This window comes from Cervus elaphus, chromosome 5 (assembly GCF_910594005.1).
Source record: "Cervus elaphus chromosome 5, mCerEla1.1, whole genome shotgun sequence".
Classification (NCBI taxonomy): Eukaryota; Metazoa; Chordata; class Mammalia; order Artiodactyla; family Cervidae; genus Cervus; species Cervus elaphus.
Window position 1 is genome coordinate 32,073,144 of NC_057819.1, and position 21,062 is coordinate 32,094,205.

At 41.7% G+C, this 21,062-nt stretch overlaps 1 protein-coding gene across 7 annotated transcripts in view; it reads left to right on the plus strand.

Annotated features, from left to right (window-relative positions):
- RAPGEF2 (Rap guanine nucleotide exchange factor 2) overlaps nucleotides 1–21,062 on the plus strand; it is a 255,991-nt gene that overhangs the window by 67,521 nt on the left and 167,408 nt on the right. For all 7 annotated transcript variants that reach the window (XM_043902314.1, XM_043902316.1, XM_043902317.1 and 4 more), the window contains exons 2-3: nucleotides 8,705–8,775; nucleotides 15,947–16,003. In XM_043902314.1, coding sequence (XP_043758249.1) covers nucleotides 8,705–8,775; nucleotides 15,947–16,003 — 128 coding nt within the window. The remainder of the gene's footprint in view (nucleotides 1–8,704; nucleotides 8,776–15,946; nucleotides 16,004–21,062) is intronic.

Below are 21,062 nucleotides of genomic sequence, written 5' to 3' on the forward strand. Positions count from 1 at the left end.
TCTTAACGTTTTCTTCAATAAGAGATAAACTTTGAGGATGATGTGGTACTTCCACTGCTCCTTGTAATTTAGGAAGTACTTTTCTGTCTTCAGCCTATCTCCCCTGAAATGTGACACTTTCGGGCTCCCTGCCACCACCTGGAAGCAGAGGAAGCATGGGGCAAGGGTGTGCTCTGCTTAACTGAGGTCTGTTTTGTAATTTTCATGGTTAATTCAAAAGGTAATTACCTTAGAATGACTTCTGTCTCAAGTTTAGGAACTATTCAAAAACTCTATTTTTTTTTTTTAAGGCTCTAAAGAACCCTTGAGGTAGTTTTGGACAAACGCAATAACTTAAATCAGTATCTTTTACTTCTGGAATTCCTTATCCACCTGTCTTTAAAACATGCAGTTGCTCAAGAGTTCAGGGCTGAAGAAATGCCTCCAAACCGAGTTGTAGATGACTGGAATATAATCACAGATTTTCCTGCGTTTTGACTTGTGAATTTGAATGAAATCACAGCTCTGGGGCACAGTCTTCCTTTTGGATATAAGTTATAGTAAACGTAGAAACAAGCCTTCATAAGATTTAGGTTGAAATTGCTGTTTAAGAACAAAGTTAAGAGTTTTACTGAATCACTTTGCCATATAGCAGAAACTAACACAACCTTATAAATCAACTATACTCCAATAAAAATTAATTAAAGGAACTTTATTTTTAGAACGGTTTTAGGTTTACAGAAAAGTTGAGAAGCTGGTATAAAGAGTTCTCATATATCCTCCTCACAGTTTCTCCTATTGATATTTTACAAGTATGGTACACTTGTCACAATTAATAAACTAATCATAACAGTCAAAAAAAAAAAGTTTTACTCAAAATCATAACAGTCCACCATGGATTTTTCCTTATATTTCCCTGAAGTATGTGATGACAGCAGTTATCACAGGATGGAATATTTTTGTTTTAAAGGTTCTGGTGCTTTACCAAATTGTGAGGGGTGGGGGTGGAGGACAGGTTTAAAATATGACTTTTCCCTCCTGGGGATGATAGAAATGAAATGATTTTAGCAAGAGTGCTGGTGGGCCTGTCTCCCATCCCTCATGCCCTTTCATTAGGGACAGAGGAGAAAAGATGGTCCTGGTCTCTGCACAACCCTAAGGGATGATGTAAAGATCTATCTCCTACTTAGGTGCGTAAGCCCTAGAGGGACTGCTAGTCCTCTCTGCCCCCTGGTGGCCACATGCAGAATTGCCTCAGCCTTGTCTGGGTACCCGTGCTAACAGCTTTCCCCCTTGCCTTTGTCCTGGTTTCGCCCAGAGGTCGAGCTCACCTTACTTGCAGGACGTGGATACCATCAGCCCTGCAAGAGTGTGACCCTGTTCCTTCTTTGCAATGCAGCCTGTTGCTAGATGCAGAGATTAGAACAACGTGTAAAACAGTGACTTTGAGGTGTTTCTTCTCTGACGGAGGAGATGAAATGTAAAGTGGCTGCACAGAGCTCACAGGGGGCCCGTGTGGGTGGCTGAGGAAGCAGTCCCTGCCACTGCTGGGTCGAGTTGTAGGACACTTTCTCAGGGGTGAGGGAGAACCAGTGTGGTCGAGGGACTGTGTTAGGCTGGGCCCCACGCTGCCAGCCATCTCTATGGGAGGGATGCAAAGACTATTGGTGGGGGCTTTATTGGGAAGCCAGCCTGGGGGCTTTGGGAGCCGGTAGTGACAGGCTCGAAAAGTGCAGGCAGGTCTGTGCTCTGGGGCTGGTTGGCTCCCTTTATACCATCCGTGGTATAAAGGCCGGATTGATACAGATGGTCATCCAGGGGCCCTGTGCATGTTTTATAAATAATTCATTTGACTTATTTTTTGGCCAGATAAATATATGAAAAGGATGCATTGATATATACAAATTCTAATGTATATAAATTTCTGCAGTATTTAAAAGTTTGTAATTCTTGATGTTACTGTGTGCCTGCCTTTCTGCAAATCTCACAGGTGAAATCAGCCGCCCTGCTTCTCAAGGGTCTGTATATGCCCTGTGTCATTATGAAACTATGTATCTTTTAGTCACATGACCCAGTCAAGAAGAAGAGTCATATATGCATGTGTGCCGTCACTTCAGCCCTGTCCAGCTCTTTGCAACCCCATGTAGCTCGCTAGGCTTTTCTGTCCATGGGGTTCTCTAGGCAGGCATACTGGAGTGGGTTGCCATGTCTTCCTCCAGACGATCTTTATGCTGGTATGCAAATAGTGTCTCAGTAACACATCCAGGGTTGCTGGCCTTTGCAGCAGTGGGGAGGAGGACACCAGAGCTCATGTTCTTTCCATTAACCTTCCAAGGGTGGTTTTTAAATGTTTTAGTTAGAGAACCTTGGCCTCTCCTTGGTAAAACTTTTTAAGCTTACTCTGGTGTGGGTAGACACAGCAAAGCCAGCAGATGTCCCCCCAACTTTGGTCCTCGATCTCCTGGCTGTGGCCGGGAGTTTGAGCCTTGGATAGTTTGGCTTTTAACCTCCTTGTCATTATTGTGCAGGAAAGAACTGTAATTCCTTGCTAGTGGTCTTTGGCTGGAAGGATGCAGCACCTTGTTGTCTAGGCAACAGAGAGCGGTGGGTCATTGCAGTCTCCGGTCCTGAGAGGCTGGCGGGGCGGTTCACCATGTGGGCCTTGAGCTCTAGCGTGGTCTCGGCCTTAGTTTCTGTGATGATTGAGATACAGTCTTTTTAAAGGGATCAACCTTACCTCTTGAATTGATCTTATAACTAACTGCAAGGTTGTACCTTACTTGTGATTCTGGTTCAAATATGTAGCTTCATATATGAAATAAGAATTCACTTTAAAGGAGAAGGATATATTGTTTCTCATAGTAGAGTGTAGGAAACCTCCCCGCCCCCCCGCCCCACACACTCCATTTGCAAGAGCATCTTTGGAGGAGGGGGACCGGGGAGGTGAGGGACGGTCTCCTCTCTCAGCTCTTCAAAGGTCATGTTAAAATACACCCTCAGTGCTTAGCCAGTCCTCATGCTGGTAAACGAGGGGAGTTAAAACCTAGTTCCTGGTGAATCTTGAGTTTGCTCTGAGGCTGATTCCCTCCTGAGCGAGCCTCTTAGAAGGTACCAGAGAAGGCTCCCACAGTGTGGAAAGCTTTCCTGACTTCTTCCTGTTGGCCCTGGGTTCTGTTTACAGACTCTGAGCAAGAGGATTCCTTAGGTTGTGAGCAGTCATTCTCCTCAGTGACCTACAGCAGGGGTCCCCAACTCCCGGGTCAGATTTTAGGAACCAGGCTGCACCGCAGGAGGTGAATTGTGGGCAAAGTGAGTGAGGCTTCATCTGCTGCTGCCCATCACTCTCATTACTGCCTGAACCATACCCCCGGGACCATCCCTCGCCCCCACCCCAGTCTGTGGAAACTGGTCCCTACTGACCAAAAGGTTGAGTACTTCTGACTTAGAGAATACTTTTGGGTTTGATACCTGGTTTATATTTGGGGCCAAAAAAAGTCTTTTTCATGGAATACCGCATTCCTATCAGTACATCCGTGTTCTTGTCTACAGGGCTATAGCAGTTTTATGACTTTTTTCTGCTTTCAAATAACATCTATTTTTGAAAAAAGGATGTCCTTCCTTGAAAAGATCTATTGTTTTGAAAAATGCTGCTTCCTAGTTAAAGCAAGATTTTCCTGTTTGTATCTAAGACTAAAGAATTTGGGGGGGGATCAGTTATATTTTTGAGGGTCTTTTAAAAATAGCAGTGGTTATGTGGATATTATTTGTCATGGGAGGTGCAGCGGGAGGTTAGAAGGTTGTTTGCAAATCTTAGTTTCTTGACAAATGACAGTTGGAGCATTTAAGGTGATGTAATTCTCCAGCATTTTTTCCCTATAGTCAAGTTTGTTGAAAACTTCACTCTGAATGTTTCTTTGTGTAGAAAGGGGGAAAAAAAGCATCAAAGAATGTAAGTCCTGGAAGGGCATATGTTTCCTTGTTCCTCTTACAAGGGAGTTTGCTCTGAGAGGCCATCCATGTGGCAGGTCTCTGATTGGTTTGAGCAGCAAATCTCTTCAGCATCTGCCCTTATGCCTGTTTGTTTCCTTGCTGGGTGAAGGCAGTTCCGTGTACCAGTTCATAGGTTATTTTGGAAAAGGCCAACCCTGAAGGGGCGATGAGTGTTGAAACCTCTGCATGGAAAGTGGAGGAAGTGTGGGGGCAGGTGCTGAGGGGTGGGGTGGCTCCTGGCAGAGCCTGGATCCCCGGGTCTTGTCCCCCACGCACCAATGTATTTCATTTCTGAAACCTCCGGCCACCTGGAGGTTTATTTGGACTGTGGAAATGTAGACGCCGACCAGTAGTTCCCCTGGGAAGATGCAAGACCCCTCTGATCACTCACATTTGCTTCAGGTCAGATGATGACTCTTTTGCTTTTAGACCAGAGTGGGGCACCTAGACTGAGGGTGGAGGTGAGCCAGGCCACTGGACACCTGGGGAAAGGGTAGAAGACATTGATAAGAAAAAGAAAAGACCGCATCTGCCTATTTCAAAATACCACCCAGCCCACCTTGCCCCTAGGAGAGGAGAGGAAAACCTGTCTTCCTTTTTGCCTCTCCGTGTCTTTAAGTCCCCTGCAGTCCCTCTGCTCTAGTACACCCAGTCTTTGGCTCTCGGGCTGTGTGTTGCTGAAAGCCTGGCTACCAGCAGCTTTCCCCTTCCTTAGTCTGAATCTCTGTGTCTCATTGTCTTTCATCCCTGGGAGTCTGAGACCAGAGATTTCCTGATGCCTTTTCCTAAGCTTTCTGACTCACCCAAACCTGTGCTGGTCACAGCGAAACATTACATCATCTTACTTGTTGCCTGCAGACATCAGTGAGTTACATTGACCTTGTTAGTTACAGAGAAGAGATCTCAGGTTGAGGTGTGGACTCTGTGTAAAGTCATCTAATTCCAGCTAGATGAAAAACTGCCTTCCCTGTGACAGCTTCACGTGGAAACGTGGTGTCTGTCCTGGAGTTTCCAAGCTGCTTGTGGCACAGACCACGTGACACGTTTCTTTTAGACTTGCTCTAAGAGTAATAGAGGAAACTCTGGGTGTCATCTGACCCTCTGTGACTCCGTGATCTGTAGCCCACCAGACTCTGTCCATGGAATTCTTCAGGCAAGAATACTGGAGTGGGTAGCCGTTCCTTTCTCCAGGGGATCTTCCTGACCCAGAGACCTGCACTTTTGAAAATTCCTATTTCTTTCTAAATTCCTATTTCCTTTGCTAAATACACTTTTTCAGTGTAAATGTATGTGCCTGATTAGGGTTAATGAATGTAAATAGTCTTGTCTGTTAGAAGTACTGTGGGCCTTGGGCAGCAACAGGTTGATCAATATTTCAGTGAAAAAGAGGTCAGACTTTTGTGTTAGATTATAAACTCTTCAGAAATGGGAGGGTAGTTTCTCTGTTACTATTTAAGGACTGCAGCAGCACACACATTTATAATACATAAAATAGAATGTGAATCTTAGCATTATTCAGAAGGACTTTCTATTATGAGGATTAAAGAAAACCAATTATTTGAGACATTTTTATTGGCTTTTCCTACCTGCACATAGACTATTATGATTGGGGTAGGATTGCTTCTAAAGAAGGGGTTTAGGAATGCACACTGTTAACTGGATAGTGGGAATGGTTTTGTTTTAGCTTTCTTATTTGTATTGAATTTTTAGATCTGTATGTAGATTTCAGTCTATAAATAGCTTTTACAAGATTTGTGGGAAATAACAAAGCTACAGATGAACAAAATGAAAGTCCATCACTTTATCTGAAAGTTTACCATCAGAAGGTGCTACTTTAAATTTCTGTATTGATAAGTTTTAAATTGGGGCAATTGAGAACCATAAATGAGGTCTTCCCTCTACCACCCCCACCAACACATCATAATATTGTTCTAAAATCTTGTTGGAATCCTCTTAGAAAGGTTTTCGTTTCCTTGCCTAATTTATTCTGTAAATCATTGTCTATTATCTGTGCGCTTAATGTATGAAATCTAATTGCAGGTGCAGTTTGAATTGTTCTCAAAGGTACCCTTAATGTTACAAAATTTTTTTCTTACCGGAGACAGAGGATTAAATTTAACTGAAATAGTACAAGATTTGTGCAATGAAAAATACAGAACTTTGTTGAAAGAAATTAAGGAAGGCCTAAGTAAAGGGAAAAACATCCCATGTCATGGATTAGGAGACTTAATTTTGTTACAGGAGCAACGCTACCCGAATTGATCTTTAGTTTCATTGCAATCTTTTTAAAGCTGGCTTTTCTGTAGAGATTTACAAGCTGATTCTAAAATTCACATGTACCCAAGAAAGTAGAATAAGATTGAAACATTCACAATTTCTGATTTCACACTTGCTCCAAAGCTGCATAAATGAGACCTTATGTGGTTCTGGCATAAGGACGGACTTGTAGACCAATGGAATAGCTCTCAGAGTACAGAAATAAATACTGGCATTTGTGATCCATTGATCTTCAGCAGGGGTAACGATACAGTTTACTGGGGGAACAATAGTGTATTCCAACAAAGGACGATAAGATAACTGGATATCTACATGTAGAAGAATGAAGTTGAATGCTTACCTTACTGTATATGTAATAAAAACAGAGTATAGACTTAAACATAAGAGCTACGACTGTAGAAGAAGAAACTCTATGTAGAAGCAAATATATTAATAAATCTTTGTGACCTTGGATCAGATAACTGTTTCTTAAATCTGACTATACAAGCATACATAACAGAAGAGTAGACAAGTTGAACTTCATCAGAATTAAAAACCCTGTGCTTCAGAGGGCGCTATCCCAGAAAGTGAAATGACAGCCCACTGAAAGGGAGACAGTGTTACCCAATAACGTGTCTGGAGAGGGCCTTCTGTCCAGAATACATAAACAATCCTTAACATGCGATGATGAAGACACATAGCCCAATTAAAAAGTGAACAAAGAATTGAATATTTACCCAAAGACGTGTAAATGGCCAGTAAGCACGTGAAAAATTGTCATTAGGGAAATACAAATCAACACTTTCAAACACACCTAGGAAGGCTAAAATAGAAAAGACAGACACTAGTGTTGACAAGGATGTATGTGGAGAAATTAGAGTCCTCAGACCCTGCTGATAGGATTATAAGTGACATAGCCACTTAGGTAAACAAGCTAAAGACAAGAGTTATCTTATGAATGAGCAGTTCTCCTCCAGGTATATACATTCCCATGAGAACTAAAGACAGGTGTGTAAGCAGAAATGTATGCACGAGAGTTGATAACAGCATTATTCATGCCAGTCATAAAGCAGGAAAAGCCCAAATGTCCATCAGCTGATGAATGGATAAATGAAACGTGGCATCTGTCTACCGTGGAATATTATTTTGCGATACAAAGGAAAGTATCATTGTCTGCTGCAGGGGAGAGGAACCCTAAAGGTATTAGGCCAAGAGAAAGAAGCCAGTCACAAAAGAGCGTGTATTCCATTGTGAGATTCCATTTACATGAAATGTCCAAAATAGGCAATTCCGTAGGCACAAAGCAGGTTAATGCTTGCCAGGAGCTAGGGAAGGGAGGATGGGGAGAAAGTACTAATGGTTATGGGGTTGTTTTTTGGGTGGTAAAATGCCAGGAATTATGATGGTGTTTGACAAAGACAAACCGTGAATTATTCACAAGTGATAAATCTTGAGTTCTGACATATCTGAGAACCCCTGGACCTGCTTACAGCGACTCTGTAGAAGGAGGTATCGCCTCAGTGTGGGGTGGGGGTGGAGGTTTTTGCACCCCCTCCCTGGTCCTGCGGTCTCCCACCAGAAAAAATGTGTGAATATCTCAATAGGGCTTTTGTTTTAAAAAGGAAGAGGATAATTTTACAGATATTTAAAAATATGTTTGTTTTAGATTTTGGCCACTATTTGGAGGAGGAGTAAATATCTATTCATATTCTTGAAATCAGAAGCTGCTATTCATTGGAGTCTTAAAATACTAACTCATGTATACCTAAGACTTACATAATAATATACATCAACTGTACCGCAATGAAAAAAAAATGCTGGTTCCTTGCTTGTAAAGGAACCTTGCTTGTAAATCAGTAAAGGTTCCTTGCTTGTAAATCAATATAAACAGGATTTTGAATCTTTACTTGTTCTAACTTTCAATGATTACTAGGACTCTTTTTTTCTACGTATTGTAACATGATCTGGAAAAACAAGACATGTGTCTCTTTTTTAAAAAGAGAATATTTAAATTTAAATATTTCTGCATGTAAGTAATGTGACTTGGTAAGAATTGAAAAGAAAAATTGGATTCATGCTCATCTTTAAGTGTAGGCATGAAGTAACATGCATTAATTAAGAAAATAATGACTGAATTGGCAAATATTTATACTTTACAATTAAAACCTTACTTTTGATATTTTACTGATAAAGCCAGAAAATAATTGGTAACAACTTATGAGGAATTTATTTTCATAACTTTGAGCCAGTGTCATTTATATTTTTATGGCCATTGTATATGTCCCAAAGGCAGTTGTGATGGATGACATTGTGTAGGCCCAGGATTTCTCTTGAAATATATAAATGTGATTTTTGATGTCTAAAAAACTTTTATTTGGAAAAAGGCTATCTTTAATTTGGCCTGTAAATATAATGACTTATCTTAGAAGCCTCTTTTTCTGACAAGTCTAATAATTCCTGTCCTTTTTTTTTCAAACAGGATCTGGAAATAGTGTATTCCTACTTACACGGGATGGAAGCCTTGTCCAACCTGAGAGAGCATCAGCTTAGGTGAGTCAATTTAAGATGAATGACAGTGGGATGGGAGAGTTTGGTGTGATCATTTATTATCCTGTAGAAGCAGGATTAAAGATAACTTACTTCTGAACACGCTGCCTCATCTGGCCTCCGTGCTTGGCCTTGTAAGTTTTACATCCATGTGGTAGTTTTTGACATTTCTGCCAGAGTGATCACCTCTCTCCTTTCTGTCCATCTTCTCACCTAAAGTAATAAACACCACTTGGTGAATCCACCAAAGGAGCATTGTTTGCCATCCTGGTAAATAAAAATCAATTTCTTAGCACTCATACATATGAAACCAGAATGTTTTTAACTGTTCAGAGAATGACTCGGTTCACTGTTTTAGGTCTTTGTGTGGAATATATTTATTGCATTAAGTTGTCTGCCCTTTTCTGGGAAACTCACTTTATACCATAGTTGGTTTTATGCGAGTCAACTCATAAAAATCTTATCGCTTCTCTTCTACAGCAACACAGCAGCCTTATTTATGGTTTTCTGGGCTTATACTAAAAGATCAAAACATCTTGTATAATCTAGTGATTAACTGGAACAGAAAAGAAAGGACCTTGGGAAGATGGATTGCATATAAACACCAACTAGGAAGTTATGGGAAAATTCTGTTTCCTCCATCTCCAGATACTTTTGATACCAGCAGTTTTTAATTATGAAAGGAATACTTTTTCTATGTATTTCCCTTTTACTCTTTAAACACTAATTAATTTTTGAGCATGTCAATTTCATATTTAGTTGTTAATTGAAAAACATATCAAGAGGATTGAATACTTCTAAAATTAAATTTTTAATGAAAATCATTTAAAATAGATTGTAGGTTAAGTGTTTAAAAATTCAGTCAAGTTTTATTAGAAAGGGCCAAACCATTGGGAATTTAGAAGATGGCTCAAATTAAAGCGAGGATAATTTCTAAAGTGTGAAATTTTAATTTTGTGAGTTTTGATGGCAGCTATCCTAGGAAAAGCCTGTAGTGCCAGTTATCTGTTTTACTGAGTGCAGTTAACCTGAAAATGCAAATTGATTAATATACAAATGCAAATGTCACTTTGCCATATGCATATAAAAATTCACATGGGTAATATTTCGATAATTAGATTATATTAATTATCTAATGTGTGTCTGTAGTATATGTGGTCATAAAATTATTTAAGGTAATAGTAATTCTATGCAATAAAAAGAGGAAAATTTTAATACATCTTATGAAGATTTTCAATATTAAAAAAGTAGAGGTAATATAATAAAGCCCCATACACCCCTTAACCTGCCTCAGAACCATCAATTTCCTACTGTTTCAAAAGTAAATTTTGGCTGGAAATAACTGATTACTTCAACAGTATGGTTTAGTGTATTTGTACCTTAAAAAGTCCATTTTGGAGATCATTCAACTTTGTTGGCATGAACTTAAAAGGAGACACCTTTAGGATGTGTACCTTGTTCTGCTTATGTTGAAAAGTCGTTTGTTTCTCATATTTATGGAAAACATTAGCTGAAACTAAGTCCTTTTTTAGAACAAGATTGGAACATTAAAATGAATAATAGCTAGAAAAGAGGTACAGATAAACTCAATGACTTGGATAAACTGCTTTGTAGTAACCACCATTTCTGGGAAAAGTGCATCTTATTTAGATGTTACTTCCTTTGAATTTTATAAATAAAAGTTTTCCCTGTGGGATTGATAGAGAGCAGTTAAGACTTACATGTAACGCAGTTTTCCAAATTTAGGGAAAAAAAAAAAAAGCAGCTCGTAAGATTTTCCAAGTCTGTTTCCTCAGTACTGGGCAGCAGGACACTGGTAGCTGGGGTTGCAGGCGGGGAGGCGTTCCTCCTCGGGAGCCCCGCTTGGTGCGCGGTGGGGCATCCAGGGCGTGGATCCTGAGCGCTTGGTCACGTGCAGTCAGTTGGCTGTGTTGCTGTCAGGTCGCTCACTCTACACAATCTGAGGTTTCCGAGCTTCACTGAAAACCTGGGTGTCTTTCCCGCACAGCGTCATTTTTCTAATGTTCACTCCCTTAATCCATATGGATTAGAAGCGGCATATTTGCCAAAGGGGAGGAGGAAACTCCAGCTGGGAGTTGAGGCCAAAATATCTTTAAAAAGCAGAGTAACTTCGGCCATTCAGTGTTGGAAACAAGAGCTTGCTGGGGGGGGGAAAAGTATATATATATATACACAAAACTGTATGTATATATACACAAAACTGTATATATATATACACACACACATACAAAACTATATATATAGTTGTATATAGTATATGTGTGTGTGTCCATGTATACATTCTTCAGCATTATGGATGAGCATAATTATTATTACACAGGCAATTACACAGACATTAAGGGACAACTAAAATGTGGCTAGTATATTCTTTAGGAATTCAGGGAAGATCAAACATTCCATTAACAGCATTTAAAAAAAAATATTTTTGTACTTTTCCCATGATTTACAGCATTGTCATATAGATGATTTTGTCCTGATCTTCTGTTGGTGTTGGTTAGGCTGATTTATGCAGTCAGCAATTGTCGCCTGCATGCCTGCTATGTGCTGGAAATCAGGTCGGCTGTGGGGATGCCGCAGTGAAGTCGACCGGACCCCTGCCGCCACGGAGCTTCTGTTCCTAGTGGGGCAGACAGGACTTAGTTGTGTGGACCGTTGTTGTTTCATTCAGATGTTAGCATGTTGGGCTGCTCTGACTTTGTGTCGAAAAGAGGGAGCAGTTGTGTTGGCTCAGCTGCTTAGGGATCCCCACGGTGCTGAGGGGCCCTGATGCTCTGGGTAGGAGCAGGCAGGAGCCATGGGAAGGTGAGTGTAGGTCGGGATGCTCGGAGTGGTCAGCAGACAGGGCTGTGTATTCAAGGACAGGGGCTTGGATTTTCTCCTGAAGACAGCGGAGATTAAGAGCAGGTGTGAGATGCTGTGACCGTGTGTCGGGAGAACACCTAAAGGCAACAGGTGTGCAGAAGAGAAGCGGAGACGACCTCTGTCGTCCTCGTAGGAGATCATAGAGGGATGATGGCTTAGACGGGTTTCCCAGGTGGGTCAGCAGTGAAGAATCTGCCTCCCAGTGCTGGAGCTGCAGGAAACTTGGGTCCTGTCCCTGGGTTGGGAAGATCCCTTGGAGGAGTAAATGGCAACCCACTCCAGTATTCTTGCCTTGATAATCCCATAGACATAGGAGCCTCGCAGGCTACAGTCGGTGGGGCCACAGAGTCAGACAAGACTGAGCGACTGAGCATGTGAGCATGATGACTGATGCCAGGTTTTCACAGGTGGGTGGTGAACGTGGTCAGCTTGGGAGGATGTCTTTTGGAAACAGGAGCTGGTGGAAAGACAGGATGTGAAGAAAAGAGAGGAGTCAAGGATGTTGACTCCAGTTTTTGGCCTAAACAGTTGGTTCTGACTGGGGGAAAGCAGATTTGTGGGGTAGAAATTTAAAATCTTTTTGGATGTTTTGAAGATGAAATGGCTATTATACGAAGTAGGCATTTAGAAGAGTGGGTATCACAGTGAGGGGTTAGGTGTGGGGCATGGCTTTGGAAGCCATCAGTTTATGGATGAAGTTAAAAATCACAGACTGGATGAGATCACATGGTGCAGAGGAGAAGAGGACTGACAGCCCCTGGAGGTGGTCCATTTAGAAGTCAAGTAGGGACTTCCGTGGTGGTCAAGTGGTTAGGACTCTGCACTGTTACTGCGGGGGGTCTGGGTTCAATCCCTGGTCAGGAAACTTAGATCCCACAAACCCCATGACGTGGCCAAAAAAAGTAAGTGAGGTCGAGGAATGGGCAGGGGCAGGGACTCCAAAGGAGACAGAAGAATGGTTAGTAAGGAACAGAGAACGACCGAGTGGGACAGACTGGAGATGTCTTCAGGAAAATTAGAGATACCAGGAGACCATTTCATGCAAAGGTGGGCACAATAAAGAACAGAAATGGTATGGGCCTAAAAGAAGCAGAAAACATTAAGAAGAGGTGGCAAGAATACACAGAAGCACTATACAAAAAAGATCTTCATGACCCAGATAATCATGATGGTGTGATCGCTCACCTAGAGCCAGACATCCTGGAATGTGAAGTCAAGTGGGCCTTAGGAAGCATCACTGTGAACAAAGCTAGTGGAGGTGATGGAATTCCAGTTGGGCTGTCTCAAATCCTAAAAGAGGATGCTGTGAAAGTGCTGCACTCATATGCCAGTAAATTTGGAAAACTCAGCAGTGGCCACAGGACTGGAAATGGTCAGTTTTCATTCCAATCCCAAAGAAAGGCAATGCCAAAGAACATTCAAACTACCACACAGTTGCATTAATCTCACTTACTAGTAATGCTCAAAATTCCCCAAGCAAGGCTTCAACAGTCCGTGAACCATGAAATTCCATATGTTCAAGCTGGATTTAGAAAAGGCAGAGGAACCAGAGATCAAATTGCCAACATCCATTGGATCATCGACAAAGCAAGAAAGTTTCAGAAAAACATCTACTTCTGCTTTATTGACTATGCCAAAGCCTTTAACTGTGTGGATCACAACAAACCGGAAAATTCTTAAAGGTAGAAATACCAGGCCACCTGACCTGCCTCTTGAGAAACCTTTTTTTGCAGGTCAGGAGGCAACAGTTAGAACTGGACATGGAACAGACTGGTCCCAAATCGGGAAAGGAGTATGTCAAGGCTGTATATTGTCACTCTGCTTATTTAACTTATTTACAGAGTCCATCATGAGAAATGTTGGGCTGGATGAAGCACAAGCTGGAATCAAAATTGCTAGGAGAAATATCAATAACCTCAGATATGCAGATGACACCACCCTTATGGCAGAAAGTGAAGAAGAACTAAGAGCCTCTTGTTGAAAGTGAAAGAGGAGAGTGAAAAAGTTGGCTTAAAGCTCAACATTCAGAAAACTAAGATCATGGCATCCGGCCCCATCACTTGATGGCAAGTAGATAGGGAAACAGTGGAAACAGTGACAGACTTTATTTTTTTGGACTCCAAAATCACTGTAGATGGTGACTGCAGCCATGAAATTAAAAGACACTTACTCCTTGGAAGAAAAATTATCACTAACCTAGACAGCATGTTAAAAAGCAGAGACATTACTTTGCCAACAGAGGTCCATCTAGTCAAAGCTATGGTTTTTCCAGTGGTCATGTATGGATGTGAGAGTTGGACTATATAAAGAAAGCTGAGCACCGAACGATTGATGCTTTTGAACTGTGGTGTTGGAGAAGACTCTTGAGAGTCCCTTGGACTGCAAAGAGATCCAACAAGTGCATCCTAAAGGAAATCAGTCTTGAATATTCACTGGAAGGACTGATGCTGAAGCTGAAGCTCCAGTACTTTGGCCACCTGATGTGAAGAGCTGACTCATTTCATAAGGCCCGGATGCTGGGAAGGATTGAGGGCGGGAGGAGAAGGGGATGACAGAGGATGAGATTGTTGGATGGCATCACTGACTCAGTAGACATGAGTTTGAGTAAACTCTGGGAGTTGGTGATGGACAGGGAGGCCTGGCGTGCCGCAGTCCATGGGGTCGCCAAGAGTCGGACACGACTGAGCGACTGAACTGAACTGAATAAGAGGAAAACCAGGAGACATAGACAAGATAATGCTGTAAGGAAAAGGGAGTCATCACATGCTACTGAGAAGTGGAATTGATACAAAGTCAGAAAAGACTTAGGCAACAGAGAGGATGCTGTAATTCTTAGAGGTGTTTTTTTTTTTTGTTGTTGTTGTTGTTGAGTTTCAGGGACCTGGTGATGGAGGAGTGGGAGGAGGATGAGAGAATGGAGACAGTTTATTTATGTAGACGACTCTAAAAGAGAATTTCCATCATGGGAAAAGCAGAGTGTGGGTAGCAGCTGGAGGGGCTGTGGGGTCAAGAGTGTCCCCTCCCTCTGTATGGGCGATGGACATAAGGCGTGTTTATGTATCAAAGGAAGCCATTCAGGAGAGAGGGAGAAACGGGTGATGGTGAGGGAGGAGATGAGCGTGCAGGAGCCCAGGAGCCACTGTAGGAGGACTGAGATCTTGGAGAGGATGCGACTGGAAACAGGGCAGGCCTGTTATGTAATTTAAGACCTGGTATTTTTAGACCGATTACTTAAGTCTCTCATCCCTTCCTGGGAAGACTTCGTGTGATTCAGTCACTTAAAACTGTGTCTAATGTGTGTTCAAGGATCCATGCTGCCTCCTGGAGTTCAGTGAATGTTTCGGGATAGGGGTTGAGAGGCTGAGGGACTCTGAAGTAGGGTGGTGGTCGCAGGAAGAGCAAGGCAAAAGAGAACTCAGGAGAGTTGTTTTCAAGTGAAAGAAAATATCAAGAGTGGCATTGTTTGGAGTTTGCAGACAGGGAAGGTATCTGTGTGTGTTGATCCCAGTGTTTCACAGATTGGAGGTTGGTAGCCCCACTGACCAAACTGCAGATGCGGTTGAAATAATCACTTTTGTAGTCAGTCCTTTTTATTCCTTCTTAGTTTCTCCTTAGGAAGAAATAGTCATTTTCTCTTTTGCATATCTGTACTTTTGGGACATTTTACTTGGGCTTAATATAATAAGATGCTTTTTGAAGATGCTGTTCTTGAGGTAATTTTGAATATTTAAACATTCATGTTTTCCATAATTTTCATAATTCCCCCCCCCAGAGATGAATCAGCTGAAATAACAAATCTTTAAGTTATAAAGCATCTGTTTAGTCATTTTAGTCATAAAAATAATGACTTTAATGAAAGCCTACTTTTGTCTGAAATTCCATACCGTTAAGTAACATCAGTGTTAAACTGTGGATGACGTTATCACTTTTTAAATTAATAGGTTTTCCTTTTTGGTTTTCAGCTTCCTTTTCATTTTCTATTTACCTTGGAGAACATTAGTTTGTCCACATATCCTTTACAAAAAATACATACAATTTTGTTCTCTATGAAATAAACCTGGTGAAGCTGACATCTAACAAAATGTTTCTTTTCAAGCATTTCTTTACCAGATTTCATTTTATTTTGTTAACCTAAGTACCATAAATGTTTACCTTGAGGCCAATAAATGGTCGTGACAATTCATAGAAATAATCTTAATTTTCTACATAATGTCTCATTTACAATTTAAAACTATTAGTCTGTTTTTCAGTGACAAATGGTGAACTCAAGTCTTCATTTTTTGTTTTACAGGTTGATGTGTGAAACTGTGAGATACGAAAGACATGAAGCCAATGAAGTTTTGTACTAGTAGGTGCTTCCTTTTTCTTTGCACTGTGCGTAACATGGCAGCTAAATGATGCACTGAGAGTGTCAGAGAATTACTAGGGACACCTTGTCAAGTCAGCGTTACTTAATTTTGCATTAAATTTTATTGCATGCTGTAGCAATGGGAAGCATTTCAGCTGTTTCCGGTCATAAAGTAAAACTTTGCAGCCCTTTGCTGATAAGTCCGCATGTGCATTTATGTGTCTCTCATGTAGTTCAGAGATGGTATTTGACATTATGGAGTATTTTGACTTTTGTTGTTATGAAGTGAGAAATAGTCTGGACTGGAGTCTTTCCAAAGGAACAAAATGTATGTATTCCCACCATCACACCACATGAAATGTAATGATAGCATAAATGCCATATTTTGACTTGTTTTGTTTTTTTTTTTTTGACTGCACCCTGTGGCATCTGGGATCTTAGTTTCCCAACCAGCTATTGAACCTGGGCCCTAGTGGTGAAACCGCAGAGTCCTAACCACTGGACCCCCAACAGGAAAATAAGCTGCCTGTGCCCCCCCAGGCTTAGTTTCCTCCTTAAATCATATTGGTATTCTTTTTTAGGTGTGTCACACACTCCTTGAAACAGTGGCAACTAGTTTCTTCAGAATGTGATAAGCACGCGGTAGATAAACATTGGTGTATTAAGGATGTGGAAGTTCTGATCTAATAGACATAATTCTGCTCATAATGTTTGCCATGAGTGATGGTTGTTCTGTTGACTTTTCTTCCTGTTTTTCAAGGCACTTACTAAATAATTACTACTTTTCATGCATATTATAAGGAGTCTTTATGGAAATAAATAAGATACAGCATCTGCCCTTAAGGAGATTTTATAATCTTTTGGTAGAAGTACAAACAGAAAAAAATGGAAAACAGCAGCAACAAAAACTAACCAACCAGAATGACGGAGACTATGGGTTTGCACAGCAGGGGCGCAGGGGAGGGTCCGGGGGAAGTGGCCCTTTGTACTACGTCTCCTGGTCTGTCTGGGGCCTCGAGAGACTTTCCTGGCAGGAGACAACATGTACACAGGGGCACAGAGAGGGGAGGGGCCTGGCCACACATTCTGAACAGTGTGGCAAGTTTAGTGCGAGTGGCCTGGCGTGTTGTGGGGTCAAGAGAAGAGGTAGGTCCCAGTCACGTTTGCTTGTGAACGTGTTGTTAAAAAAGTCATTCTTGCTTCTTTAGGCAACTGGAAATGAGTGCTCTTCCTTTTCAATTACATTTTATTATGGAAAATCACAAATGTGCACAGTATTAGTGACATGGTAATAAAACAGACCCCCATGGGTTCATCATGCCACACTATCCACTGATCACCAACAGTGCTTTACCTCTTACTCCACCTCCAGTAGATTATTTTGAAGGAAATCCAGACATATCAATTCACCCATAATTGTTTTGATATGTATTTTTATCTTTAAAAGATAGACTCAATACTGTGGCTAAGCTTTTTTTTTTTTATCATCAAACCTCAAAACATAATTCTTTCATATCATGAAAATTAAATTTTTTGGGTACAGTTTGTTTATTGGTTGGTATCTTTCTTAAGTGTCTTTTAATCTTCAGGTAAGTGGCTAGTTTTCAAGCAGCAAAATGACGTGACCAGAGGCCTTCCAGCCCCATTTATTCCTTCAAAGATAGGATCTGTGTCTGTCTGAAAGCACAGAGTTGGATTGAGTGAACTGGCAGGGAGATCTGTCAGGAGGCCACTGCCAGAATCTGAGATGATGATATTTGAACTGGGGCAAAGACAGAAGAAATGGGACAGTCAGGGGTGAATTTTTTTCTTTTTAATTTTAGCTGCTGTGGGTCTCCATTGTGGTGCTCGGGCTCAGAGGTTGGGATGCACAGGCTTAGTCGCCTGAGGCATGTGGGATCTTAGCTCAAACCTAAGTCCCCCGCATTGGAAGGCAGATTCTTAACCACTGGACCCCACCAAGGAAGTCCCACGGATGGATTTTAGAAGAAGACATGGGTGGATCTGATGCAGGATGGTTCCAGGCTGTCTGTATCCATCTTGGGCTTCAGAAGTCATACATACATCCAATAGAGCAGAGTAGGAAATAACCAGAATGTAATTGGTAATGAGAAAACTCACACTGGGGGCAGATGCCCTTAATATATTTATCCTTGAAGGAATCAAGATGTAAATAATTTAGACTATTAGTTCTCTTTTAGGGGCAATTTAAAAAGCTACCTGTGGAATGGGTATACGTATGTTAGGGTTGATGAGCTCTGATGAGTATTATTAATTTGTTTCAGCAGCCCAGTGGCAGGCAGTGTCAGCTTTGTATTGGTTTGTCCTTTCCCCCTGAAACATGATCTGGGCCGTGTTGATGATGAGATAACAGCAAATGTGTAACAAGCCCTCTGTTCATCCCACATACGTGAATCCAAGCTTTGTGTGTATTAGTTTACTTCCTCCTCACAGCCGTCCTGGTGGATCTTTTCATCACCGCTGTTTTACGTGGGAGGGCCCTGAGGCTTCACAGAAAGCTGCCCCGAGAGCACGGCTCAACATGGGGTCTGGACTCGCCCCCCCAGACCTGGTGACTGCAGCCTCGGCTGTCCCCCTCCGCAGCAGCATCCCCACCCCCTTCATGCCTCCATAGAAGATGATGTCATGTGCCTGTGGGTGAGGACCACATCTCTCCATGGGCTGGAGGGCGCCTCCCCAAGGGGCAAGGGCGGCCCCTGCAACTCACCAGCCCTTCTGCCCGCGTTGTCCTGGCTTCCTAACAGTTATTATTTGTTATCCATTTAAATGGAAGTTAGATTGTAGTGTTTTAAATTTACTTGTTTTTTTTTTTTTCAATGGAGTCAGTTTAGGCCACGAATATAAGCTCTGCTGATCACGCACAGCCATGACTTGGAATATCCTACGTTGACTGCATTTGGGCTGGAATTTGCAGCCCAAGTTGATTGTGTTAATTGTTTCTTTCGGCAAATTAGAATCAGGTGGCAGTGTAAGCAGTGAAGAGTCTGTGTGTCATGATTTCATAAGACCAAAAGTTCAGGGACTGAGTGTAGATTCACCGTCACATTCCCAGGCTTTGGCTGACTTCGTGTGAAGGATGATGGATTCCTCTCTGATCCGTGAACAGACTTGTCTTTGCTCTGAGCAGTTGGTATAGGTGCAGTTTTAAAAAATGAAAGAACTTCTGTATTTGGGGTGTGTAAAACTCTCTGTGATGATTTAGTAATACCACCACTTTTCTAGGGCTCTCTTGTTTTTACCTCATGGGGGGAATGACTTGTCTGCTTGAGCTTGGAGAACACAGTATAGTCGAAATATCAGAGACTTTCAGAATTTGGTTTTATAACCAAATTTTTATAACCAAGAGATGAGTTTTCCTTATTCTGTTTGTGTGTGTGCTGGTGACTTCGAAGACTATAATTTTCATAATTTCACCAGGTAAACCTAGTATTCTTTTACTCCACCTCTGTGCCTCGCTTTTTCTCATCTGTCAAATGGGAATAGTGATCACAGGGTCCCCGCTTTGGTGCCAGTGCGAGGCTGATAGGCAGGGCCCCATGTGGAGAATACAGAGCAGGCACACACAGTCAGAAATGCCAGCAGTGGGGAGTGTTCTTACTCCATCCACTGTTCTCATCATTTGGATTTTGTTCTCCCATTGTTTTAGCTGCCTTAAGCTTTGCTTAGGAAGGAATTATGACAAGTGTTCTATCAGTAACTCCCCTGGCATTACTTTAACATGAGCAGTATGGCAGAATGCCATTTGAAGTTGTATTGTGATTCAGGGGAGAGTTGTGATTCTGATGAAGTGGAATTTTTAAAGTGTAGACTCTCCCATTTAGGATCTAGTATTTGTTATCCTAGAAAGTTAGGTATCGTTAGTTTAGCTTTACACAGTGGACAAAAACATCAGGTAAATTCTCCCTTCCGTTCATTTGTTATCGACTGTATATGGTTGTTTTGCTGGCTTAAAAGTGCTGAGTGGGACAGTATACATTTCATATCTGAGGGACTTTAGAGAATTTAAGAAAGGAGCTAAACAAATGTGTCCATTCTCTTTTTCTTTAATGGCCAGCCATCCTCACCATTTGGTTTGGATAAGATAAAAACCTTTGGATAAGAAATTCAACCATCAAAAATGTGTTTTGTTTTTTTAAGTTTAAAGCACACACAGACAGTCTGTAAACTCAGGTAACTGTACTGCACCCCCTCTGTCCACACACGTGTTGAAATGGGTGCTTTGGTTTCCAGAAGAGTTTTCATAGCACTTAGATATGGGGTTTATCTCCCCTTACTGCAGAAGAGGAAATGGTTTCCCTTACTAGATAAAGTTAAATTGAACTCAGTGGCTTCTTTTAAGGCAATTTCATCTAAATCTCCATCTTGCAGAACTTTGGCCCAGCTGCCCCTCTCCCAGGACCTAGCAGTCCTTTCAGTCTGTGATGTGGTTTCTGGTTTCCACAGTAGCCTGTGTCCAGATCTCACCTCTCTCTGTCCCCTCCACATCCCCTTACTACTCCAGTGGCCATTCTGTGCTCAGATCTGCCTGAACCTCTGTCCCCTCCTCCCCCTGGAGGAGGAGCTGCCCCTTCCCCGTGGTGTTGGTCCTCCTCTCCCCTGGTCCCTCCTCCCCCTGGAGGAGGAGCTGTTGCTTTGCGCTGTTGCTTCCCCCACTGCCCCCACCCCTGGGTCCTTGCCCAGACTTAACAGGATAAAGATGCTCAACTGTGAGCTTGGTATATCGTGATGTACGCATGTGCTGTGTGTAAGTACGAAAATTCAAATACTCGTGGATACATGCCTACCCACAAATAGACTTACTTAAGATTGTTTTATGTCCATATGGTGATAGTTTAAGGTTTCTTAGCAATGCTTTAAAAAATACAATATTTTTACATTTACTTTTGATCTTTGAAAATGTTTTATTTTTGTGATGAATCAAAGTGCAGTAAAATAAAAACCTGTAAAAATGTATTTAATTTGTGAACTCCATCAGGGCAGAAACTACACTGGGTTACAAGATTTATGCTTGTCTGTGTGGCCCAGCACAGACATTTGC